The 22,913-nt window shown below is 49.0% G+C and overlaps 8 protein-coding genes and 1 long non-coding RNA gene across 15 annotated transcripts; 6 read left to right on the top strand and 3 right to left on the bottom strand.

Annotated features, from left to right (window-relative positions):
• The first annotated feature begins 716 nt into the window (after nt 1-716).
• Nucleotides 717-3,522, top strand: LOC4801067 (glycosaminoglycan xylosylkinase homolog). The gene is made up of 5 exons (XM_001358192.4): nt 717-1,178; nt 1,279-1,860; nt 1,924-2,501; nt 2,568-2,768; nt 2,828-3,522. Exons 2-5 carry the CDS (start codon nt 1,582-1,584, stop codon nt 3,033-3,035), a joined length of 1,266 nt encoding a protein of 421 aa, XP_001358229.2. The 5' UTR covers nt 717-1,178; nt 1,279-1,581; the 3' UTR covers nt 3,036-3,522.
• Nucleotides 3,409-7,023, bottom strand: Rrp6 (exosome component Rrp6). Of its 2 annotated transcripts, XM_001358193.4 has the most exons (6): nt 6,845-7,023; nt 6,600-6,760; nt 6,355-6,536; nt 4,887-6,294; nt 3,753-4,673; nt 3,409-3,693 (listed from the first exon to the last, which is right to left on the bottom strand). In XM_001358193.4, exons 2-6 carry the CDS (start codon nt 6,723-6,725, stop codon nt 3,613-3,615), a joined length of 2,718 nt encoding a protein of 905 aa, XP_001358230.2. In that variant the 5' UTR covers nt 6,726-6,760; nt 6,845-7,023; the 3' UTR covers nt 3,409-3,612. The 2 variants fall into 2 exon arrangements, with proteins under 2 accessions (XP_001358230.2, XP_033232593.1); XM_033376702.1 differs by having other exon boundaries at nt 6,600-7,023.
• On the top strand, nt 7,021-9,683 carry LOC6897026 (GPALPP motifs-containing protein 1). 3 transcript variants are annotated; one of them, XM_015183413.2, is made up of 3 exons: nt 7,021-7,155; nt 8,481-9,374; nt 9,434-9,683. In XM_015183413.2, the coding sequence occupies exons 2-3, from the start codon at nt 8,496-8,498 to the stop codon at nt 9,596-9,598; spliced, it is 1,044 nt and encodes a 347-aa protein (XP_015038899.2). In that variant the 5' UTR covers nt 7,021-7,155; nt 8,481-8,495; the 3' UTR covers nt 9,599-9,683. The 3 variants fall into 3 exon arrangements, with proteins under 3 accessions (XP_015038899.2, XP_002137211.2, XP_033232595.1); XM_002137175.3 differs by having other exon boundaries at nt 7,027-7,155; nt 8,484-9,374; XM_033376704.1 differs by lacking the exon at nt 7,021-7,155 and adding an exon at nt 8,113-8,240 and having other exon boundaries at nt 8,484-9,374.
• On the top strand, nt 7,155-8,409 carry LOC6897025 (phosphatidate cytidylyltransferase, mitochondrial). Its single transcript, XM_033376705.1, has one exon. It carries the CDS (start codon nt 7,224-7,226, stop codon nt 8,238-8,240), a length of 1,017 nt encoding a protein of 338 aa, XP_033232596.1. The 5' UTR covers nt 7,155-7,223; the 3' UTR covers nt 8,241-8,409.
• Nucleotides 9,649-10,657, bottom strand: CycC (cyclin C). The gene is made up of 2 exons (XM_001358194.4): nt 10,037-10,657; nt 9,649-9,964 (listed from the first exon to the last, which is right to left on the bottom strand). The coding sequence occupies exons 1-2, from the start codon at nt 10,622-10,624 to the stop codon at nt 9,749-9,751; spliced, it is 804 nt and encodes a 267-aa protein (XP_001358231.1). The 5' UTR covers nt 10,625-10,657; the 3' UTR covers nt 9,649-9,748.
• Nucleotides 10,658-10,837: 180 nt separating this feature from the next.
• On the top strand, nt 10,838-12,971 carry UQCR-C1 (Ubiquinol-cytochrome c reductase core protein 1). The gene is made up of 6 exons (XM_001358195.5): nt 10,838-10,998; nt 11,256-11,462; nt 11,520-11,848; nt 11,913-12,283; nt 12,348-12,439; nt 12,507-12,971. Exons 1-6 carry the CDS (start codon nt 10,930-10,932, stop codon nt 12,849-12,851), a joined length of 1,413 nt encoding a protein of 470 aa, XP_001358232.1. The 5' UTR covers nt 10,838-10,929; the 3' UTR covers nt 12,852-12,971.
• A 9-nt stretch (nt 12,972-12,980) lies between these two features.
• Nucleotides 12,981-14,598, bottom strand: Dph2 (Diphthamide biosynthesis 2). Its single transcript, XM_001358196.5, has 2 exons — nt 14,342-14,598; nt 12,981-14,280 (listed from the first exon to the last, which is right to left on the bottom strand). The coding sequence occupies exons 1-2, from the start codon at nt 14,516-14,518 to the stop codon at nt 13,012-13,014; spliced, it is 1,446 nt and encodes a 481-aa protein (XP_001358233.2). The 5' UTR covers nt 14,519-14,598; the 3' UTR covers nt 12,981-13,011.
• Nucleotides 14,599-14,817: 219 nt separating this feature from the next.
• Nucleotides 14,818-22,136, top strand: LOC6897027 (protein no-on-transient A-like). 3 transcript variants are annotated; one of them, XR_004468430.1, is made up of 6 exons: nt 14,818-15,224; nt 16,354-17,650; nt 18,851-19,165; nt 19,227-19,288; nt 21,687-21,877; nt 21,939-22,136. XR_004468430.1 is itself a non-coding variant. In XM_033376703.1 (6 exons), exons 1-6 carry the CDS (start codon nt 14,907-14,909, stop codon nt 20,219-20,221), a joined length of 2,058 nt encoding a protein of 685 aa, XP_033232594.1. In that variant the 5' UTR covers nt 14,818-14,906; the 3' UTR covers nt 20,222-20,603. The 3 variants fall into 3 exon arrangements, 2 of the variants coding, with proteins under 2 accessions (XP_033232594.1, XP_002137212.2); XM_033376703.1 differs by lacking the exons at nt 21,687-21,877; nt 21,939-22,136 and adding an exon at nt 20,114-20,603 and having other exon boundaries at nt 16,354-16,576; nt 16,619-17,650; XM_002137176.4 differs by lacking the exons at nt 21,687-21,877; nt 21,939-22,136 and adding an exon at nt 20,114-20,603 and having other exon boundaries at nt 14,819-15,224.
• Nucleotides 22,137-22,320: 184 nt separating this feature from the next.
• On the top strand, nt 22,321-22,908 carry LOC26533137 (uncharacterized). Of its 2 annotated transcripts, none has more exons than XR_004468431.1 (3): nt 22,321-22,343; nt 22,412-22,545; nt 22,702-22,908. It is a non-coding gene; the product is annotated as an uncharacterized lncRNA (long non-coding RNA). The 2 variants fall into 2 exon arrangements; XR_004468432.1 differs by having other exon boundaries at nt 22,412-22,529.
• The last annotated feature ends 5 nt before the right edge of the window (nt 22,909-22,913 follow it).

The following is a 22,913-nucleotide window of genomic DNA, read 5'->3' on the forward strand; positions in this document are numbered from 1 at the left end:
GGGCGGAGCACACGAGCTCCACCACCCTCCGTTCAGCCAGCGACGGTTATGCGCTCTGCTCCACTGAGAGCTCCCAAAGCCCGGCGAACCCAAAGCTAACCTCATTGAAGGAATACGAGTGTATCGAAGCGAGACCCACGTACTTCTACACTCGAGAAAAACAAAAGGTTCTAAATGATTCAGAATATTAATGTCTAATTTCCGGAATTATGTTGAATTTAAACAAAAGTGTCCGTCTGCTGCTGTAAATTGAAAAACAAATTAAGGATTAGAATGTTATCTTACTAGTTATTTCTCTCAGTGTTCCCGAAAGACTGCTAATCCAGTACTTTTTCCCATCAGTGTTCTTTGCGTGTGCGCCTCTGGGGGTGTGTGGGTGTACGGGTGTATGGGCGTCTGGCAGGGCACTTAGCGAATGTTTGCCGCCCTCCACAGCAACGGAACACTTACCTTGCGTACTCCTAAGTGAATTCAGTGTCTGACCTTTAGACCGGGAATTGTTTTGTTATTTCATGAGGCGTTTGATTAACTTTTCCACACCTGGCAGACTCTTTTACGGTGGCAAAAATTGTATGCGCTGAAAATTTACTCGGTTACATTTTTGTAACGGAACAATGCTGGTCTCGCAGTGCTGCCAGACTAGCGGATGCGAGTGCGGCGGCGGCACTGTGTTGCAGTGCTGCCACCCCTGCGCGAGTCAGCTGTTTTTTGTTTTTGTTTTGTTACACCTGCACCGGCAGCGGACGCACGTTTTTCCCATTTTCGCTCACATAAACAAAACTATTTTTAAACCGCAATTGGCCAAACCAAACAATACTTCGGATCGGACTACACAATTAAACGAGCAACGGCCGCAATACTCATCGGATCGGCAGTAAAATGCTTTGTTCTTGTCAGCGGCCGCCACAGAAGCTCCTGGGTGCCGAATGCGTGCTGACGACGACGGTGACCAACGATCGGAGCGGCGTGGCGTCCAATTAATTTAATTTACAGAAGTGTGTACGCGCAGAAGATTTATTGAGTGGCTGGCTGGTGCTGCGGCTGCCAAGAGTCGGAAAAGGGTCAGGCGCGTACACGTCTCTAAACAAGAGGCGCTACATCGGCGGCAACGCGGCCTCTGATTGACTTGTTGGCAACGGAGTGTGAACTGGCACGGACACGCACGCACCCAGTACTCAGTAAGTAGTAGAGTTGTGCCCCGATCCGGCCAGGTCCGGCCCATCCCGGAAAAGGACTCGCCCCACTGCAGTGACTAAAATGCCAATGAAATTTATCTAGATTCTCGACCAAAAACAAGAAGAAACCTGCGCATGGCCGCAATTAGTGCGGATGGGAACAACAATGGACTGATGCGAACAGTTGTTGCCGATGTCTGCCAAAAAGCCAAAAGCGGCCGCAGAAGAACAACAGCAGCATGCAACAGCAGCAGCAGCAGCATAAGATATTTGCTAAAATTGAGCAATTTGCTAGTGCCGCAGCGTTACGTATACGTGATATTAAAAATAAAGTACCAGCGACGACTGCCCAGACCATACCACAGCAGCAGCAGCAGCAGCTGGTTGCACAGAAAGCTGCAGAAGGATGAACAAACGCACCGTCATCATAGTGGGCATTATTGCCAGCCTGCTGGGTCTGGTGCTGGGTGCGAACTTCTACTTCATGTACTACCTGAACATCGAGGAGGGCCACCTGGCCAGCGTCCGGGCACTGGAGAACATGATCCGGCACAAGATGCGACACCTCCATCCGGCCTACCTCAACCGCAATCCGCGCTTCTTTATGTTCCGCAACAAACTCCTCAAAAACTACAAGATGGCCCCCTACGAGAATGCCAGCGTGCTCTGGGACATTGCCAATTGGGTGAGTCATGGGTGTTTAGGCGATAGTTCGCGTATTCGAGCCAACAGAACTCTCTCTTTGCAGTGGCCGCATGAGAACGAGATCTACCCGCTGTATGACTCCTCGATGGGCCACCTGTTGGAGACCCTGCGCAAGGAGCCCATCACTCGAGTGAGCAATCTGGCGCGCGGCACTCAGCTGAAGCTCCTCACGCGGCTCTCCAACCAGCAGAAGGTCATCTTCAAGCCGCAATGGTATCCCCGTGACGAGATCATCGAGGGTGCCGTCTACAGCGGTAAGGACCGGCACACGGCCGAGGTATACGCCTTCTATCTGGGAGCTGTGCTCGATCTGCGTTGGACGCCGATCGTGGTTGGGCGCGTGGTCAATTTGAAGACTGAAATCTATGCCATGGGCGACCAGGAGCTGCAGAATACCATCAACATCGAGGTGGACGATGATGGTAATGAGACCTATTGCCTGTACGGCAAGTGCCACTACTGCAACGAGGAGGAGACCGTCTGCGGGGACGAGAAGCACAATATAGAGGGAGTATTCATCTACATTGTGCCCGGCACTCTGGCGAAACGACGTTCTCCGTGGCAGCGCACCTACAAGGAGGACAGACGAGCGCCCTGGGAGGATGACATGACGTACTGCAAGTATGTTTCCTGGGCTGCCTTTTGCCTCCAATGAAACGTTTAAATGTACGAAATTCTTGTGCCCAGATCGCTCAAGAACAAAATGGAAACCATTCGCCTGCTGGACCTTATCGATGTAGCCATCTTTGACTATCTCATTCAGAACGGAGACCGCCATCACTACGAGACGCGGGAGGAGCGTGTGGTGCTCATCGACAATGGCAAGGCCTTCGGGAATCCCAACAAGGATCACCTGGACATCCTGGCTCCGCTCTACCAGTGCTGCCTGTAAGTTTCGTCTTAAAAGATTGATTTAAATTCATGTTTCCCCTTCCCCTTCCCCTTAGTCTGCGCAAATCCACATGGGACCGCCTTCAGGTATTCTCCGGCGGCGTGTTGACGGAAATAGTCGATCGTTTGTCCAAGCAGGATGCCCTGTATCCCCTCATCACGGATAAGCATAAACGCGGCGTGGAACGCCGGCTGCTTGTGGTCTACGCCGTGGTGGAATACTGCATGGACCTGGAGGGTGACAAAATGTTCAAAACGCTCTAACCCAAAATGGAGACCAGGCTAAGATGGTTGCTAGTAGACCACATGCTACTTTGCGAGGGTACGGAATAGAGTCAGTCAAGCTGTAAGCTCCACAGCCCTGGAAGGATTGTGGACATGAATCCAATCGAGGCCTGGGATCCGCACGTAACAGGCTTCGGCATGGGCCACTTGATGGTACAGTCATTGCATATCAACGTTTCAAATTGAATATTTTATTTCCCCCCATTTAAAAGTAGGATAAATAAACAATTAGATAGATTAGATAGACGAAACTTCTGGGCAGCTCGTGTAAACAAACGAAACCTTCCGTTTAGCCAATCCATACTTTAACCGCACCTTAGAATACCGAACATAATCAATAGCTCTAGTTGTATGCATAGTTATGGTTGTTATTTAATAAGAAATATTTTATAAAATTTGCAAATATTTGAAAACGAATAGTTTCTTTTTGGAACTAAATGGAAAAATATACATCAAATAAACCTTTTGTCTAATGTAATTCATTTTGTGATTTGCGGCTTTGATTGCCGTCTGATGTTTGATATATGTATGTATTTTATGGTGTTTTTAGCACAGTCTATTTCTTGCCATCTTTCTTTACATTACTAAATGTAAAAAGCTTGTTAAACTGCTTGTTATTCCGATTGTTGGGACGATTCTGAAAGAATTTGGGAATAAATTAGCGAGGAACTGGAAATATGGGAGCCTCTCTCTCACCTTTCCGCGTATTGTCTGCTTGATCTCTGTGCCACGGGCTCGTTGTGCTCCGCCCTGGAACTGCCGGAAGTCCACGTTCTTGTAGTCAAAGTTGTTGCCCTGTGGCTTGGGCTGCTGGACCACCGGTTGACTGGAGCTCTGGGGATGATTGCCGCGAGCCTTGCCCCCCCTGAATCGCTGGAACTGTTTACGCTTCTGCTGGCGCTTGCTCGGTGCTTCCGCTGCCTGTGCTATGGGCTTTTTCTGTATAGGAACTTCTACGACATCGTCGTCCTCGTCACTGATGCAGGTTATTGACTCGTTCTTCACTGCTCCCCGCACTGGCACTGGCGCTGACTCTGGCTTGGGTTTGATGTTCCCCTCCTTCAATCGCTTGCTGGTGCTGGGATGCTGGTCAGAGTCGGGTTTGTGCTTACGCTTCAGCTGTTCCTTTAGCGGCAGGCTGTAGACGGCATCATCTGCCGCCTCGACCTTACCTGATGAGGACTCCAATTTGATGTCCTCTGTCGGGGTCGCTGGCGGGCAGAGACGACGCTTGAGCAGTTCTTTGCTGTCCCGTGCCCGCTGGTCGGCCTTCACCTGCTCCATGAGCGGAAGGATGGCCAGGTAGCGTTTATAGGGCATGCGCAGCACCTGGCTCTCCTTGCGCAAGTGCACCAGACGCATCTCTTCGTCCGGAGTGGAAACGGTTGGCTTGGCGAACAGGGTCATGGCCGGCACCGCCAGGGGGACATCGTCTCTGGGTTGCTCCTCCACCGCTGGCAGCTGCAGCTTTCCCGACGCGTTGCGGTTGAGCAGCGTGGGCAGGTCATCGCGCGTCTCCTCCAAGTGCGTGAAGTCGTGCGGACAGTAGAGTTTGCTGCCGTAGTCCTTGCTGGTGGGTGGCAGGACCTGCGGTTGGCTGCGGGCTTCCAGAATGGGCTGAAAGAGCAAAAGCAGAAGAGATACAATATCCATTTCCACCTACTATATAACTGCTTCCTATATAGAATGGCTTAAATGATGAGATGCGCTGAAATTGTGCGTAAGTTTTTGATTTAAACATTAAGTACAATCAATCGTGAATGGATGCAGGGCAGAGGAGCAGCCAGGAACGGAGATAAGATGGAGGGCCGAGTTCTCGGCGTAACTCACTTTAACCAGCGGCTGTTCGCGCGCCTTCAGCACGATCTGGTGGAGCGCGTGCAGCTGCTGGCGCACCAGCGGCGGTATGGGATTGCAGCAGGCGAGAATCCCCTGCATCTCCCGGGGCAGGCTCTCGGCAATCTGGAGCATCATGTGATTGGGCAGCACATAGCCGTAGCTTTCGTCCTCTTGGCGCGCAGTCGCATCCCGCCACTGGAAAATGCCACGCAAGGCGTGCAGCTGTCGGTTGTCGAAGGACCGCTTCGTTTTTCGCACCAGATCAAGATGCGATTCGGGTCCGACGTGGGGTTTCGTGTAGCGCTTCTTGCACACTTCCGTACTCAGCTGGTAGACGGTTCGCAGGGCCTGCGACTGTCCTTGCTCGGCCTGCAGCAGGTCGTTGGTCATACGCTCGTACACGTAAATCAAATAATGCGTGTCCTGGCGGGCGTAGTCGATAAGCTGCTGGGGCAGCGGCCGCATGCGCCAGTCGGCCAGCTGGAGGCTCTTGTCTACGTCCAGGTCCACGTAGTGTTTGAGGAGAAAGGCCAGCGACAGGCGAGCCATATTTAGGGCCTTAGCCGCCCGATGGGTGTCGAACATGTTGACGACGTACAGCGAAAGATCGCGCTGCAGCCACTCGATGTCCTGGTCAGCGCCGTGGAGGATCTTCACCTTCTTTGGATCCGTTAGTACCAGGTTCAGGACGTGCATCTCCTCGCGCAGCGCGAGACTGTCGAATATGTAGTCCTTGGTGCGGGTGGACATCTGCACCAAGCAGGTGATGCCCATGAATGTGCGATACGAGTGGTGCTCTACATCGATGGCTATGTGGGGCGCCCGTCGCAGCTCTTCCAGGGCCTGGTTCAACTTTTCCACACTGTCGACGAGCATCAGCTCAGTAGCCGCGGGCGGAGCAGGCAGCAGAGGCGTCTGCCTCTGGAGCTGCTCCGCCGACGGCTCCAGCTTCATCAGCTCAAACTCGTACGGATGCAGATAGGCATGTACATTTCCCGCCTCGTCGTACTCTGGCAGCAGTGCCAGCGGCTTCAAGGAGTTTGGCTTCTCCTTGAGGCGTGGCACAAACGGATTTTGATCACTGTTGTCCACTGGCGTCTTGAAATTCATCTGGGGCCGCATTATGTTCTTGGCTGCGAACAGGCGAGCGGAGAGCACGTTACGCTGCGGCGTGGGCGGCCACCTGTTCCAGCTTCCCGCCTTTGGGGTTTCCGACTTGGCGAACTCTGCTGGTGCCGTCGCCGCTGGCGTGGAGGGGCTCATAACATCCACCTGCGTCTCCAGCACCATGTGTGGTTTCCTCCGCTGGCCAGCTTTGATGTCCAGATTCGTCGTAATACGCTCGAAGATTATATCGTTGCACTCCTGGACCATTTCGAACTGTTCCTCCGTGTGGCGTCTGTATAAAATGAGAAAAAAGAGGACTTATGAAGGACTTGTAAGGGCCGCCGGTGCTTACTTTTTAATGTCCCCCTTGATCTCTTCGGCCTGCATCACGCTTCCTATGAGGCCCATTAGCCGCTGGGACAGATCGTCTATGACACGCGAATACCCCGGATAGCCCAGATATAGGGAGCGGGCGGTTCCCTGTGGAAAGGAGTTGCAGGCACGTGTGGCGGCCACCACATTCTTAAAGGCTTGCTAAAAGAAAAACAGAAAAACACCCATTAGAATGTGGAAACAGGAGGCAGCGACCGCTCGCACCTTTGTGAAATCTTTAATATCGCCAATGCCACTGTCTGGTGCTGGCGCTGATTCTATTTTCGGCGGCTGCTCAGGCTGATCATCCTCCGCCTGATCATCCTGTTTTCTTTTCAATGAACGCTGCATGTTTCCCCTATTGTTGTAAATGTTCTGTTCTGTTCCTACAAAAAAATGTGCGTTTTTCTTCTTCTTATTTCATCCAAAAGAAACAAAAACATATATAATTTAGAGTTTGTCAACACTACCGGCGGCAAAATTTAAGAAAAAGCATTAAGCACTACTCGCACAGCACAATAGACCAGTACGAGGGCGAGAGTGAAATCGGTTCAGTTTGGAAATTTATAGTGAACAATTTAGACGTTAAATAAACAGAATATAATCATTCGACTAAAATGTGCCTGCCTTCTGTTGTTGCAGCCCTGGCGCTATCTGAGGCGCTTCGCAGCCCTGCACAACAGCTGTCGCGGGGAGGACGAAGAAGAAACGGTTCTAGTGCCGGTGGCCAGCAATTCGGGAATAAAATCGACATCCTCCTGCACAATCAAGAACCCAAAACGTAATTATAAAGCATTTACTAGTCCCGCTCTAACCAGCTGCGCATCCTATCCTCCACTCCATTCCACCATGTTGGACCTATACAGGCGCACGGTGACGCGCTTCCCCCTGGGCAGCGTAAGCTATATGTTTGCCTACGGATCGGGCGTCAAGCAGCAGGTGGGCTACAACGAGATCGGCGCAAGGCCGGCCCCGAATAGCGTCATCGATCTGGTGTTTTGTGTGCGCGACTCGCTAGGCTTCCACGCGGAGAACATGCACCGCCATCCCAGCCACTATTCGGCGTTGAGGCACCTGGGTCCGCGGTTTGTGGCACAGTACCAGGAGCGGGTGGGTGCCGGTGTATACTTCAACACGCTGGTGCCGCTGCAGGACGTGGGGCTGACCATCAAGTACGGCGTGGTGTCGGAGGACAACCTGATCGAGGATCTGAAGCACTGGCGGCACCTGTATCTGGCCGGGCGGCTTCAGAAGCCGGTCACGGATCTCGTTAATCCCACAGACAATCCACTGCTGAAGTCCGCCCTCGACAAGAACCTGTTGTCGGCCCTCCTAGTGGCCCTGCTGCTGCTGCCCGAGAAGTTCACCGCCTACGAGCTGTTCCTGGCCATTGCCGGGCTCAGCTACAAGGGCGACTTCCGCATGATCTTCGGCGAGAACAAGCAAAAGATCCACAACATAGTGACGCCGCAGATAACCGAGTTCTTCACCCTCTACCAGCCGTCCATGAGTCTGCTGGACAAGTACGTGGCCGTCAACATGCACGGGCAGGAGCCGGGCTCCCGGAAGCCGGCCATTCTCTTCGAGCAGGACAAGTCGCGCCTGGCCACGTCGCAGCATTTGCGCCGCATGCCCAAGGAGCTGAGGCGACGTCTCCAGAGCAATGCCGCCAGCCGTGGAGACTTCCCCGAAGTGGTGGAGCATCTGTCTATGTCCCCGCTGCTGCCGAAGGTCCTGCAGGCCTCCGTCAACGACATCGTGTGGCGCAGCAGTGTGACGCAGTCGTTGAAGAACATCGCCAGTGCGGGAGTCTTAAAGTCGCTCATCTACAGCTACCGCAAGGCCCAGAAGACGTTTGCGGTTTAGGTCCGTCCCATCCAAAATCCAATCCTAATCTTCGACTCCTTTTCAAAATGCTCCCTAGGCTGCCATTTACTGACTAAGTTGCTTCGTCTCCCGATTCCTTATGTTGTATAATTTTAAGCACAAAAGTTGTTACATTCAATACAGAGACAGTAGCTCAAAAGCGAAAGAACCCACGACTTTTTTTAGGGGTGCCTACTTATCGTTTCTTAATTTTAATTTTCCCATTATTACTCTCGCCAGCAGCGATCAGCAGACATGTCCAGCGATGACTGCAGCAGCGACAGCAGCAGTTCCAGCGAGGAGCTGCAGCGAAAGCGGAAGCACAAGAAGTCCAGCAAGGATGTGGACAAGTCCAAGAAGAAAAAGTCGAAGAAGCACAAAAAGGAGAAGCGCCGGCACAAGGAGAAGAAGCGCAGCAGGCGGGAGGAGCAGCAGCAGCCGCAGTCGCCGCCGCAGCCTGCGCCAAAGCCAACAGTCTCTGTAAGTCTACCGCCTGCTGAAGATCAAGAGGGTGCCTTCGGTGCCCCTCTGCCGCCGCATCTGCGGAAGGAGGTGAAGACTGAACCGCCCCAGATGATAGGTCCCATCCTGCCCAGCGACTTTCCCAAGGCAGCCTCGCCATCTGCGGCTGACCCTTCACCAGAAGAGAATGCGGATGACGATGATGACATGAGTGGAACTTTTGGCCCCATGCCGAATGCCACCCAAGTGGAGCTCGAGGAGCGGGCGCTGGCCCTGAAACTGTCCGTCCTGCAGGGCGGCGGTCTGGGCCCCTCCACAAATGACAAGGACGGGCGCGAGGAGTGGATGCTGGAGCTGCCTGAAGTGGGCCTGAAGGGTGGCCTGGCAGCTCTCAACAACCTGAAGCGTACCTTTTACCAGGGCAAAGAACGGCCCGATTTCAGCGACCGTTCTGACTGGACAAAGACGCCGCAGAGTGCGGCAGCAGCGGCCATCGCTGGGCCCAAGCCTTGCAGCTCCAAGGAGCTGGAGCAGATCGCCCAGGCCAAGTATGTGCAGCAGCGGGATGACGAACAGGAAAGCATGGCCAAGAAGCATAAGAAGAAACACAAGCGAGACGAGTCCCTGGTGGCGCTGCACCAAAAGAAGCTTCGCAAGGAGCAAAAAGAGAAGGTAAGCCACAAATGGAATAACTCTTAATAATTGATAACAATATTGTGGGTTTTCCGCAGGAGAAAGAACTGGCTGCCGCCGGCTTGAAGGCCGAGCGTCGTCCCTTTAGTCGCGACGTGGACCTGAAGCTCAACAAGATTGACTCCAATCAAACCAAACAGATTGTGGACAAGGCCAAGATACTGAACAGCAAGTTCTCCCGGGGACAGTCGAAGTATCTCTGAGGGCCCCATATGGACCGGCCATATTTTAGCTTAAAATCTCCTTTTAATCGCTATAGTATAAATATATGTATGTATAGGTATAAAATTTGAAAAAAGAAACCTATTTAAGCAATACTCGTCTCGTGTAAATCTAAAAGAATGTCGTGTAGATCAGCGCTGTGGCGGCGGCTTGGGTTTCGGTATTTTGGACAGCAACATTTGTATTTCATCCTTCTCCTTCCAGTCCTTCCACATCTCGTAGAGATTGACAATGGCCCGAACGATCTCCTGGACCTTGTCGAGGTCCACGTTCAGCTCTGCGAACCACTGCTTGGTGGAGTCCTTCTGGAGTATAACGCAAGCGATCTGCAGGCAGGCAATTGCAATCTAAAAAAGAGATCGGTTGAGCCTGGGCCTGGGACCATTTGCAGTAACGGGGAGAGGAGCGTGGCATGATACCTGATAGGGCGGGTAGAGTAGACAGACGTCGGTGCGCAGGGAGTCGTTGACGATGCGCCAGCTGAGCGTGAGCAACTGGTCCTCCTGGCCCATGTCCTGCACGAGCTGGAGCAGTGGTCGGTAGGGCTGGTACACTATCAGACAGCAGTCGAGATTCTCCAGCAGGTAGAACTCGCACTCCAGTATGTGGTTCGTGCGGTAGGGGAACTCCTGCGTGTAGGCATAGCTGAACTTGGTCTTGATGGCCGACTGGCAGATGGATATCAGCCGGGAATTGGATATGACGCCGAACTCCTCCACTTTGGAGGCCAGCAGTATGCAGGTGGGTGCCAATAGAAGCGGATCAATGTTTTTCAGCGAATTCCTGGCATAGAACCGCTTGAAGTACACGGTGGCAGTGGCTATCACCTGCTGGCGCAGCTTCAGCTGCTCGCCCAACACCTGGATCACGTTGGCGAAGAATATGAACACTTTCTGGTACTCGTCCTCGTTCAGAGACAGCAAATCGTGCTGCCGCTCCCTCAGCAAATCCTGCTTGTCCAGTATCCACTGCTGCGAGTGGGAGCTCTGCCAAAAGTTTCCCGCCATTGTGAACTAAGTGGGCTGGGGCCCAAATTGAATAGAAAGTACTATTTTTCCGTTTACAATCTAAATTAAACTATATGTTTCCGAGCAACAAACGCTAAATCAAAAAGAAAATTCGATTTTATTACATAGTGTTGAAAACCGCGCATTGGATTCATCCAGCCCTAACAGCTGTTCGAGCGCAGCCAACTTATCCCACCCTGTCAATGAGTGTGAAGTCGTGTGTGTGTGCGTGAATTTTCAACAGCGCCGAAGGCAAACGTTTAAGTAATTTTAAGTTAATAAGAATTAAACGATAGAAACAAACGATGGCGTTGCGTGTTCTTGGAGTAACGCAGAATATGCGCTCATTCTTGCGAGGCGTTGACCTCATCAAGGTAAGTCTCACCCGTTTGATTACGCTGACCAGGATACAAATTACGTAATTTGAACGGGCATAAACTGCACTTTTTCCGAGCAGTGCGCGCTCTCTTCCTCCCGGTCGGGACTACCGATGTCCAGCCAGTCAGCAGCCCACCAGTTTAATGGGCGGAAAATTCGCAACATTTCTGTGGAAAATGTTGTTGAATGGATTTTGAGGTTATGGTTATGATTTACTTAACTAATCTTTTGCGTCGCTTATCCGATCCCACAGCGCTCTAAGTCGACTGCCACCCTGCAGAAGACTCTGCTGAACATACCCGCCACCCAGGTGACCAAGCTGGACAATGGTCTGCGCGTCGCTAGCGAGGATTCTGGCGCAGCCACCGCCACCGTCGGTCTCTGGATCGATGCTGGTTCCCGTTCCGAGAACGAGAGGAACAATGGCGTGGCTCACTTCCTGGAGCACATGGCCTTCAAGGTTAGTGGTCGATAATTCCGCATTCCGCATAGTTTATAAAACATTACGTCTTTTTAGGGCACCGCCAAGCGCTCCCAGACCGACCTGGAGCTGGAGGTTGAGAACCTGGGCGCCCATCTGAATGCCTACACGTCTCGCGAGCAGACCGTCTTCTACGCCAAGTGCTTGTCTAAGGACGTACCGAAGGCCGTTGAAATTCTGGCCGACATTATCCAAAACTCCAAGCTGGAAGAGGAGAAGATTGCCCGCGAGCGTTCGGTCATCCTGCGCGAGATGCAAGAGATTGAGAGCAACCTCCAGGAGGTGGTGTTCGATCACTTGCATGCCACCGCCTACCAGGGCACCCCGTTGGGTCAGACCATCCTTGGCCCCACCAAGAACATTCAGTGCGTATTACAAAATTATGACAAACTCCTGGGCATCCCCGGCTCATTGCTTGTTTTTGCGCAGGTCCATTGGCAAATCCGACTTGACCGACTACATCCAGACCCACTACAAGGCCTCTCGCATTGTCCTGGCCGCCGCCGGCGGTGTGAAGCATGAGGATTTGGTCCAACTGGCCGGCTCGAGCCTGGGCCGCCTGGAGGCTAGCACGCTGCCACCAGAGATCACTCCCTGCCGTTTCACCGGCTCTGAGGTCCGTGTGCGCGACGATTCCCTTCCCCTAGCCCATGTGGCTGTCGCCGTTGAGGGTTGCGGCTGGACCGATCAGGACAACATCCCATTGATGGTGGCCAACACCTTGGTGGGTGCCTGGGATCGCTCTCAGGGCGGTGGAGCCAACAATGCCTCCAACCTGGCCCGTGCCAGCGCCGAGGACAGTGAGTATATAAATCAGTAGTAATCTCACATACGAGTTCACCCAGTCTGACGCTCCACCCACAGACCTGTGCCACAGCTTCCAGTCGTTCAACACCTGCTACAAGGACACCGGTCTTTGGGGCATTTACTTCGTGTGCGATCCTCTGCAGTGTGAGGTAAGCCATAGATATTCATCCCTCCCTAAAAACCACTCGGATATAACAATGAGCTTCGCATTGGCAGGACATGATCTTCAACATTCAGACGGAGTGGATGCGTCTCTGCACCATGGTCACCGAGGCCGAGGTGGAGCGCGCCAAGAACTTGCTGAAGACCAACATGCTGCTGCAGCTGGACGGAACCACCCCCATCTGCGAGGACATTGGCCGCCAGATTCTGTGCTACAACCGCCGCATCCCATTGCACGAGCTGGAGCAGCGCATCAACAATGTCAGTGTGTCGAATGTGCGCGATGTGGCCATGAAGTATATCTACGACAGATGCCCTGCCGTCGCCGCTGTGGGACCCGTCGAGAACCTGCCCGACTACAACAGAATTCGCTCCTCCATGTACTGGTTGAGGGTCTAAGTGATCGCGCTAGGCGTTCCCGTCCCGCTCCCCTGTTGTTGGACATGTACGAGTAGTTTAATCCAAGAAAATTTCATGCAAAAAGATCAGTAAACCGAAAAATACCTACAATTACATGCACACGATCTGTTTCTGGCTAATGATCCATTTGGAGTGGTCTTTATTGATGCGAGTACTTGATCGGAATGCCACTGAGGCCTGGTTGAAGCTCGGCTGGCTCCGTCTGTCCCAGAGCCGGGTCCAGTCCCTGCCACGTGCGGTCCTCGAACGTCAGCCCCGTATTGGTGGTCATCAGAGCCATTTTGGCTTGGGTGGCCACAGCCAACGAGGCAGGGTCGCCCGCCGTCTCGAGCGACTCATTGGCCGCACCCCTCATGCGACCGCTGACCAAGCTGACGTCGTGCTCGGGCACCGCCTGCTCATCGAAGGCAAGGAAGCGGCGTCCCTCGGGAAGCAGCTCTTTGAAATCGGTCACATACGCCTCGGGATACTTCATGTGCCAGGCGGGGTTCAGCGCCATCTCGGCCTCAAAGACCGAGACAATGGGCTTGTAGTATTCCTTGGAGTTGTACATGTTATTAAAGGGGCAGCCGATTAGCACGAAGCAATCAATTTCCAGGAAGTTGGCCAGCTTTGCCGGATTGATGCGACCCACGGAGATGAGCTGTGTCTTGATCCCCCGAGCCTTGGCCATGGCCTGTAGGCGGGCGACCACATCCAGGTATCCATCGGCTGTCAGAGTGGCCACGATCAGGCCCAAGGTCTGCGCATCCTTGCACTTCTCGATGTAGAAGTAGCGCCTGCGTATGTACTGCGCTGTCAGGGGATTCTTCGAGCTGAGCGTGCCGGAGGCTCCATCGAAGATGTACCATTGGAGGGCCGGCGCGGTCAAGGAGAGATTGGCAAAGCGCTGGTTATCGGAACCCACAAAGATGCAGATGCGCTCGCTGGCTGCCTTTGGGTGCTGCTTGGCGGCATCCGCATCATCTTCGGCCAGAGGATACACTTCCAAAACCAGTTCTTTCGGCTGCAGTGCCTCATTGAGCTGTTTGTAGAGACTACTTGCCCCGCCCAGCAGCTCGCGCAAATGGTGATAGCCAATGTCCAGGTAAACACACACCTCACGCTCCCTACACTCGGTCTGTAGGGCGGAGGCCAGCTTTTCCATCATCACTGGCGCATCCAGGAACAGCCATGGGTACATGTAGAGCACGGGCAAGCGACTGGCCTTGCTCTGGCAGGCGTTTCCAAAGTGGATTACACTGTCTGCCTCTACGTGGGCGGCTGCAATTTCGTCCACACAACAGCTGCCATATGTGGTGTCTGCCATAATGAACACATTGATGTCCTCTGGAGCCAGCGATTCCTTCAGGCTAACGCTGATGGCATTGCTGTGCGGCAAATAATCATCCGGGAATTGCAGGCAGATCTGCAATGAATACAATTACACTTAGATGCTGGTTTTTCTGGTGTGAACATTATGTATATACCCTCTTGAAGCTATTCTGTCGTATCCATCCACTGCTCACTTTTCTGTGCGTTTCATTCCAGATTTGTTCGAATGTGACTTGTTCCTCGGCCTGCACTTCAGTCTCGCGCTCCAAGGCGGCTGTGTCCGAGCTGGAAAATGCAGATGCAGATGCAGTATCTGTTGGCGATGTTGTCATGGTGGAATATTTTTTTGCTTAAAAACTCATAAAATAAACAAAGATTTCCTTTTTACGGCCTTCGAAAACTATCGATAAGATATCGGCAGTATCGATGCACATTATGTTTTGCAATGAGATAGATCTTAATTGCATTAAATAGAAGTATAATAATAATAAATATAAAGGGAAGTTGGTATATCTGAATAAGTCCACCGATATCCACTGACTTGTCAAGAAACAACAGAAAAATAGGCCAGATTTGCTCAGAATTCATAAAAATAGTATCGCTTAAAAAATATATATATCGATATACTGATTTATCAATATATTAACATCCCTGACGCTGGGTTGTGTTGTTGTGCAATTTTTTGAGATTTATTTTTCTCGTTTTTAAAAGTATTTTAAGATGGAAACGATCAATTTAGATGGTCCCCATAGCGTTAAGCCTTTGCCCCAACGACAGCAGAGAGGCAACCAACCGGCCAATAAAGGCAATATTGGCAAGCACGGGGCTCCTAAACAAAATGTTGGCCCCGATGGCAGTCCAGCAGAAAAGAAGGCACGATTCGGCTTGAACCAAAATGGCCGCCCCGCCGGTGGCGTCGCTGCCGGTGGCCAGAATCAGAACAAGAATTTCGGAAATAAGGATGGATTCGGCGGCAATCGCAATCGCCGCGGAGGAAACCAAAATAGACAAAATGTTCAGGGTCCGAATAATGCAAACGTAAGTGAAAAACTGACGGCAAGATCCCCCTCCCCCTTCTTTCACGTTATCCTCTCTTGTATGTACACCAAACATGCATAAATGGGTCTCTGAAAGAAAAGAACAATTATTCCGGTTCGTTCTGGTTTTTTTTTTAGATGTTTTCCATATACGCACATTTTGGGAATTAATTACAAAAAATGCAGTACAATTTTCATCAATTGTTATATGCTTAACTGTTCAAAGATACGGGGTTGTATTCATAAAAGAATGATATTTTTTTGACAATCAACAGTTCATTACTCGTATTCGAATACAGGTTGTTTTGAGCACTTGTTGAGTACATTGAACTTTTTGATTAATTATTTTTGTACATACATATGTATGTATGTACATATTTACATACCGATGTATGTGCAAGCATGCAATTTTTTTTTTTCATTGTTCACATGGTGGTTCTCTTGGTGGTTCACATCCTACTATTGTGGGTGAGATGCTGCGATTGTGGCATACAGATCCCTGCTCGGAGTGGCTTTCGATCTCTGCAATCTTAGTAATCGGAGGGGTGTCTTTTCGTAGGCTTAAGCGCTGGCTAAACGTGACCAGTGTCATGTATACTATTTATTTGTATTTATTTATATTTCAACGAGTCATTGCGAGAGAGCAATTAAGAGGCGATGCTGCTTACTAGCATTCATTCTTTATCGAGCCATAGATACCCGATTCTATGGGTAGAATGATGTTTTCAATGCCAACTATATGGATAAGGCTAATTTCTGCAAAGGGATGTGCTATCCCTCTCTGAAAGGGTATTTCGTTGGTTGGGTGGTACATTACCAAATAGTCTCTTAATCTAGGGCTAAGGGCTTTTGCCTTGAGTGGGAGGTATTCAAGCGTAATTATATGTATTTTATTCTACCCTATACACATGCATATGCGCATCCATGAGTGGGCTCCATCTCTGCAGTGTCCTTTAGTCCCCCAGAATGTGGAAGCAATGACCCTTCTGCTTGGAGGCCAATTGCTTCGTTTCTTTGAAAGGGGATTAGACGCACTGCAGATTGGGGGCCCAGGCATATCCGTGCATATTTTCCAATTCCATTTCATCATTCTTCTTATACTGATTTAAATATATATAATACAAATATAGCAAAAGTCTACTACTAATGAAGCAGCGAAGCCGGAAGCCGGAAATGTCGCTGAAAATGTTAATGAATCTGTGGCTGCAACTCAGCAGCCAGCCCCCAATGCAAACCAAGGTCCAGGGCAGGTTCAAGGACAAGGGCAAGGTGGTTTCCGCGGTGGTCCTCGCGGTGGCGGCCCCGGCGTCGGTGGCAATAACCAAGCAGGTGGCGGCAACCATCCAGGAGGTGGTAACAATCATCCAGGAGGAGGTAACAATCATCCAGGAGGTGGTAACAATCATCCAGGAGGAGGTAACAATCATCCAGGAGTTGGTGGCAATTACCAGGGAGGCGGAGGTGTACGCGCCCAGCAACAGCAGCGTGATCGCGGCAATCGCGGTGGCGGCGGTCAACGGTCGGGAGGTGGTCAAGGGGGGCCCAACATGAGCATGATGGGCGGTATAGGTGGCGGTCCACGCGGTGGTGGAGGAGGCGGGGATGATTTCTTTATTGCCCAACGTCTGCGGGCCATTGCTGGGCCTACACTGGAGCTGCCACCCGTGGAGGTGCCCGAGGAGACCAAATTCTCTGGCCGCAATCGTCTGTATGTGGGCAATCTTACCGGCGACATCACCGACAATGAGTTGCGCGAAATGTTCAAGCCCTATGGGGAGATTGGCGAAATCTTCTCCAACATTGAGAAGAACTTCACATTTCTTAAGGTCGATTACCATGTGAATGCTGAGAAAGCCAAGCGCGCCTTGGACGGTACCATGCGCAAGGGTCGCCAGCTACGCGTCCGTTTCGCACCCAATGCAACCATCTTGCGCGTAAGGAACCTCACACCGTTCGTGTCCAACGAGTTGTTGTACAAATCTTTCGAGATATTCGGCCCCATCGAACGGGCCAGCATAACCGTCGACGATCGCGGCAAACATACGGGCGAGGGTATCGTTGAGTTCGCCAAGAAGTCCTCGGCCAACGCCTGTCTGCGTTTCTGCAATGAGAAGTGCTTCTTTTTGACGGCCTCACTGCGCCCCTGCCTGGTGGAGCCCATGGAGGTGAATGACGACAACGATGGGCTGCCCGAGAAGGCCCTCAACAAGAAGCTGCAGGAGTTCAATCAGGAGCGCAGCGTCGGCCCGCGCTTTGCCGATCTCAATTCGTTTGAGCACGAGTACGGCTCCCGCTGGAAGCAGCTGCACGATCTGTACAAGAGCAAGCAGGATACCCTTAAGCGTGAGCTCAAAATGGAAGAGGAAAAGCTGGATGCTCAGATGCAGTACGCTCGATATGAGCAAGAGACTGAGCTCCTGCGTCAAGGTCAGTATTATCACGTTGCGGGGGGATTAACACAAACAAAAACTTCTGGTTTTACGTTTCTATTGTCCCGTTCCCCTCGATTCTATATAACTATTGTGTTGTTTGCCCTGTGCTTGTCGTGGAGGGGGGTTCTGCGGCAAATCATAATATCTTTTTGTCATCTAATATTCGTGTTTCTCTCCCACTTGTGAATACCTAGCAAACGAGTCTTATTTCTATTCGGATTAAAACAAGTCTTTGGTCTAAATATGGGGCCTATGGGGGCGTATGGTGGTGGTACATTCCTCTGTGCTGATTGACATAGAATATAGAATTTTCGAACTTTATTTAACATCACGATTACCATTGCCAAAACATTCCTTATTTTCAGAATGATGTGGGTTCCATTGTTCCACTCTTATCGATATTGCGTATTGCTTTCTGAAAACATCTGATTTGTAGCGAAAGCAAATACATTTAAAAAATTTGCCAAATTTATGGAATGTGAAGTTCCGAATACCTTCCAGTTTTCTACAATTTCTTTGATATCAGTGTGGATTTCTTCCGCACACCGCGAAAGATCTATCATCTATGGCCATAGGGGTACACAAAAATCATATATCTAATTATAGGATTTGGTTTAAAGTATTTTTTATGGATTATTTGTACATTTATATTTATCTCCTTATTTTGTACTGGCATTGCTGGCAACGGCGTTACAAGAATAGACCCCACTAGACCCCTTCCTATGCTTATACCAATTAACTAGTGTTAATTACAGCCTATTACATTCGACTTTTACGTGCGATTATCAAAAAACAGTGGATTTTGCATCAAGAATGGTCTCTATTTTGCGTCATAGCTGCATAAATACAGCTATTCTCTATATGGAAACATTGGTGTAGGGCATATTGACGTCATTCAATGAATCCCAGCGGTTTTTAGGATAATTTAACGCTTCAGGTTGATAGCATGGCTGCTGCAAAGTTGCATACAAGCAAATGTTTCTTATACTGTGGGGGCTGGGGCATCCATATTTCGATTGCTTCCATTGGACATTTATGGCTGGTGGAAAAGATTGTGTTGTCGTCCTTTGAGGTTTCATTCTGACAAAAAACTACAGCTTTTTTCTTCTTCGTTAGGAGCCAATGATCGTGGCAGATCATGGCCATTATATTTATAAACATTTTCCCTAATAGTGTGCGTGTATATTTCCCTTAGAGCTGAGAAAGCGCGAAGTGGACAATGAGCGCAAGAAGATAGAGTGGGAAATGCGCGAGAAGCAGGCCGAGGAAATGCGCAAGCGCGACGAGGACACTATGCGTCGCCATCAAACCGAGATGCAGACACGCATGGCGCGCCAGGAGGAGGATATGCGCCGACGCCAGCAGGAGAACACATTGTTCATACAGGCACAGCAACTTAATTCGCTGCTCGACCAGCAGGAGGGCTTCGTCGGCAATGGCGGTGGCGGCAACAACTCCAGCTTCGACAACTTTGGAGGCAACAGCAATTCGCCCTTTGAAGTTTTTAGAGGTAAGAAATAAACCAAAAGGGCACTACATGAAAGGTTAAATGAATGTTTTTTTCTAATCAGGAAACAATAACAACTCAACCATGACTGGAAATAACTCTGGCCCGGGCGGACCCAACAAACAGGTATGTACAGGGCTCTCAACCACAGAGGCTTCTCAACCAAAACCCCCTGGCAAAGAGTTTTTTTCGTTCACGGTTTTCTCTAAACATCCAAGGGGTTGGATCAAATTCAGGGCATCTGTTGTACTCCATTCTCGAGCTGTATATTTCTATATTTTTGGCACACTCACTGTGTAAACTCTTAAGAAACCTGAACTTTAGGCGTATACTGGACAGCAGAATTGCAGGTTATATTTTCATATTCATTTTATTTGAAAAAATGTGCCATGCCTGCCATTTAAATGGGAGCCAAACAGCTCCTGACTATTTGCTCTGGGACTTTCGTGGGGGTGTGTGAATCCATATATGATCTTAGCACACATTTCGTATCTAAGGGTGTATATTAGATTCGTGTAGATGTATTTTGACCAGCGCAAGTAAAATTGAGAGAGTTTTGCAGTCTCTTTTCTCTCTGGATTAAACTACAAATCAATCCATGAGCATGCGATTCCAATTCGAAATATACCTCTTTATTTAATAGGGTACATAAAACATAAGCTTACATATTCGTAGATATGAAAATATGTACATATGAGCAACGTGTATCGTAGTGTTGCGGCACTTTTGGCCGTTTTTGGTTTTCATTTCCATTTCGTATGTTTTTTTTTTTTTTTTATGGGGAAGTACAATCTTGATCTACAATTCAAATTAAATAATTGATCGTTGACCGTCTCGGTGGATTTGGTTCTGGTCTCTCAGGCCATGATAGCATTATTCAAATAAGATTTTGGGCTTATATCTGGCTAAAGTTACACTCAATTGAACAATTATATTTCCTTGTTCGAATAGGACTCGTTCGCTTTTGAATTTGGCGGTAACAATATGAACCAAGGCGGCAATCAGCGTGGAAATAATGTTGGAGGAAATAATGCCCCATGGGGACGACGTCGTTTTTAGGACAAAAACACTACTGGATTAATCATATATACAAAAAGCTTATGATATAGTTAAACACTTGACTTGTTCGCTCCTTTCGCGAGTGAAACAAATAACACATGAACTCTGTATCTCTTTAATGAACTAAAATTTTAAATATGCTATGATTTAAATATTGTCACGATTCCCAAACAAACAAAAAATCCAATACATTAGCGATAACCAAGATAGGGAAGAAATGCATGCAACAAGAGAAACAGTATTCCCATCAAATCTTAACCATTATGTACATATATTTAATCATAGGATAATTTTAGAGATATAAAGTGAATATATTCTGCAGTATGTCTAGCTTTCTTTTTTGCGTGTCACTCGATTAAAATATATAAAGATATACATGTAACAATTCGACTATAGAATTTAAAGATGTCTACTAACTAAATATGAGAATTTCCATACAAAAATGTACACACATGGAATGTGAATGGTGAGTATATGTATTCAGGGGAGTGCTGTGCTGCTTACCATCATACAGACTGGTTTTTCTACTACTACTAAAACCTCAGAAGAGTTTAGGTATTCTATGAAACTTAGGAGCAACTTTGTAGACCCACGGCTACCCCGTGGGTCCTACATGTCTCTTATTTGTGTCCACCAAAACCAAAAACACGAGGGGGAACGGTGTGAGTCGCTGCTACGGCCGCGACTCTGCATTTATACCCGTGCCAGAGGGCCCACAATCCAAGAGGATGCGTGTGTGTGCGTGAGAGAGGGAGAGTTAGAGTGAGTAAGCGCGTGGAAGGCATTGCCTAGCCACTGCAAATTTGTTTAATCCGGCTATAATAAAAGTCAGATTCTAGACAGATTTGGCCATCTGCTAGATATGGTCATTCTCTTAGCGAACTTTCTTAGAGACTCTCTTCATTTAAATAATTATAAGAAAAACTTGTACTAGACGACGCTGACGACATACTGATTTGATCCATTGTCGATTGTTCAGGTAGAGAGGCTTCTGCTGCCGTCAGCAGTATTAGACTCAAAAAGATCAAAGAAGCTATCCCAATCGAAATCGTCCGTCATTAATAGTTGAATAAGATGTCGACCGTTGTCTTGATGGTCCGCGCTCTCCGTCGTCGGTGTCGTCGTTATCGGGATTGGGATCAATATCATTCGTTGTATTATTTTGAACTAATAACTTGGTGTACACGTCCACCCAAATGATCGTTAATAATCTGTTTATATTCCTGTGTTTGTCTATATTCAGCAAGATTTTTTACTCTTTTTTCATTCAAAGTCCTAAATTCTCAAGCTGTCGTGAATTGCTTTCTGTCTTGCTGTGTATAATTTATAGATGGTGGAAAAGATTCTATAAAAGATTCTCGTCAATTGTGATTTTATACTGACAAAAAACTAAAGCCTTTTTCTTCTTTGTTAGAAGGCAATGATCGTGGTATTTTCCCTAATACTGTGTGTTTATATTCTTTAGAAGCAAGTTGATAGAATGGGAAATGCGCGAGAAGCGGGACGAAGATATGCTCAAGCGTAACAAGGACACTATGCGTCGCCATCAGAGTGCGATGAAGACATGCATGGTGCGTCAAGGAGTATAAACGTTGTATCGCTGCTCGATCAGCAGGAGGGCTTCATCGGCAATGGCTGTGGCAGTGGTTTTTAGAGGTAAGACATAAACCAAAGGTAAATAATTGAGTGGTCTTAAATGTTTAAATATTCTGTTGAGGCAGCCATTGGCACCGGTGGGACCGCCGTTCTGGTTGTTTGAGCCACCGATTCGTATATGCATAGTCTAGTTGAATACCATTGCAGCTGAATTTCATAAGAAATGGCTCAGTTTTGAACACGTTAATTTACTTCTCCTCGAACCTATCCAAAGGCAAGCAACAACTATGGGAAGTGTATTCCGTTTGGATGCTGCTGGTTAAACCACACGATACCTACGATTGGTAGGTAAAACTTGCTTGCAACAATGAATAATATCGGTACTCGATCTACTTACATGATTTATTCTCCTCCATTCTCTCTAGGTTTAAATGTGGAGACTGTAGAATACAAGAATATGAGATTTACAGTGTGGGATGTGGGCGGTCGAGAGCCATTGCATAGGCATTACTTTGCGAATGCACAGGTAAGTGCTTTGATTTGCTTCAATTCTCTGCAGATTCACTAATTGGCATCCGTTTTGGTTCATTACAGACTCTTATCTCCGTCGTGGACAGCAACGACCGAGAGCGTGTCGATGAGACGAGACGAGAGAGGACTTGATGCGCATCCGAAAGAGCTCCGAGTTCTACTTTTATTTGCCAACAAAAAGGTGAGACGAAGCGAAGGTATACGGCACAGCACTCCTCCACTGCGGAAACTCCTCCTAGATGATGACTTATTGTGAACTAAACTATGATTGTTCAAAGAGAATATCGTCGAGAATATTGCTTCCATTATCAAAAACCGTGATATAATCCTATCGTTTGTTTGGATCGTTCTAGGATCTGCCAAATGCAATGAATGCTGTTGAAATTACGGTCTACAACTGGTACACGGAAACGATTATAAGAGAACCCAAACCAACTGCAAAAAACACACTGCGTGAATGCTCTACACCTTTAAGTTCTCCAAAAAGTTTATTAAAAACGCTCTTGTGCTAATCAAGTTTAAAAATGTTCAAACTTGGAGCGCTTTATGAGCGTTATTAAAAATA

The sequence above is a fragment of the Drosophila pseudoobscura genome, chromosome 2, assembly GCF_009870125.1.
Source record: "Drosophila pseudoobscura strain MV-25-SWS-2005 chromosome 2, UCI_Dpse_MV25, whole genome shotgun sequence".
Lineage (NCBI taxonomy): Eukaryota > Metazoa > Arthropoda > Insecta > Diptera > Drosophilidae > Drosophila > Drosophila pseudoobscura.

What these genes read in the sequence shown, in the direction of transcription:
- CycC (XM_001358194.4), bottom strand. Translation starts at nt 10,624, where the DNA reads ATGGCGGGAAACTTTTGGCAGAGCTCCCACTCGCAGCAGTGGATACTG. An exon ending in TACTCTACCCGCCCTATCAG is followed by an intron (nt 9,965 to 10,036) that starts GTATCATGCCAC and finishes TCTCTTTTTTAG; the next exon opens with ATTGCAATTGCCTGCCTGCA.
- Rrp6 (XM_001358193.4), bottom strand. Translation starts at nt 6,725, where the DNA reads ATGCAGCGTTCATTGAAAAGAAAACAGGATGATCAGGCGGAGGATGAT. An exon ending in ATCAAGGGGGACATTAAAAA is followed by an intron (nt 6,295 to 6,354) that starts GTAAGCACCGGC and finishes CATTTTATACAG; the next exon opens with ACGCCACACGGAGGAACAGT. An exon ending in AGCAGACAATACGCGGAAAG is followed by an intron (nt 3,694 to 3,752) that starts GTGAGAGAGAGG and finishes AAATTCTTTCAG; the next exon opens with AATCGTCCCAACAATCGGAA.
- Dph2 (XM_001358196.5), bottom strand. Translation starts at nt 14,518, where the DNA reads ATGACAACATCGCCAACAGATACTGCATCTGCATCTGCATTTTCCAGC. An exon ending in GACAGAATAGCTTCAAGAGG is followed by an intron (nt 14,281 to 14,341) that starts GTATATACATAA and finishes TATTCATTGCAG; the next exon opens with ATCTGCCTGCAATTCCCGGA.
- LOC4801067 (XM_001358192.4), top strand. Translation starts at nt 1,582, where the DNA reads ATGAACAAACGCACCGTCATCATAGTGGGCATTATTGCCAGCCTGCTG. An exon ending in TCTGGGACATTGCCAATTGG is followed by an intron (nt 1,861 to 1,923) that starts GTGAGTCATGGG and finishes CTCTCTTTGCAG; the next exon opens with TGGCCGCATGAGAACGAGAT. An exon ending in CCGCTCTACCAGTGCTGCCT is followed by an intron (nt 2,769 to 2,827) that starts GTAAGTTTCGTC and finishes CCTTCCCCTTAG; the next exon opens with TCTGCGCAAATCCACATGGG.
- UQCR-C1 (XM_001358195.5), top strand. Translation starts at nt 10,930, where the DNA reads ATGGCGTTGCGTGTTCTTGGAGTAACGCAGAATATGCGCTCATTCTTG. An exon ending in GAGGCGTTGACCTCATCAAG is followed by an intron (nt 10,999 to 11,255) that starts GTAAGTCTCACC and finishes CCGATCCCACAG; the next exon opens with CGCTCTAAGTCGACTGCCAC. An exon ending in TGGAGCACATGGCCTTCAAG is followed by an intron (nt 11,463 to 11,519) that starts GTTAGTGGTCGA and finishes ACGTCTTTTTAG; the next exon opens with GGCACCGCCAAGCGCTCCCA.
- LOC6897027 (XM_002137176.4), top strand. Translation starts at nt 14,907, where the DNA reads ATGGAAACGATCAATTTAGATGGTCCCCATAGCGTTAAGCCTTTGCCC. An exon ending in GACTGAGCTCCTGCGTCAAG is followed by an intron (nt 17,651 to 18,850) that starts GTCAGTATTATC and finishes TATTTCCCTTAG; the next exon opens with AGCTGAGAAAGCGCGAAGTG. An exon ending in CGGGCGGACCCAACAAACAG is followed by an intron (nt 19,289 to 20,113) that starts GTATGTACAGGG and finishes TTGTTCGAATAG; the next exon opens with GACTCGTTCGCTTTTGAATT.
- LOC6897026 (XM_015183413.2), top strand. Translation starts at nt 8,496, where the DNA reads ATGTCCAGCGATGACTGCAGCAGCGACAGCAGCAGTTCCAGCGAGGAG. An exon ending in GCAAGGAGCAAAAAGAGAAG is followed by an intron (nt 9,375 to 9,433) that starts GTAAGCCACAAA and finishes GGTTTTCCGCAG; the next exon opens with GAGAAAGAACTGGCTGCCGC.
- LOC6897025 (XM_033376705.1), top strand. Translation starts at nt 7,224, where the DNA reads ATGTTGGACCTATACAGGCGCACGGTGACGCGCTTCCCCCTGGGCAGC.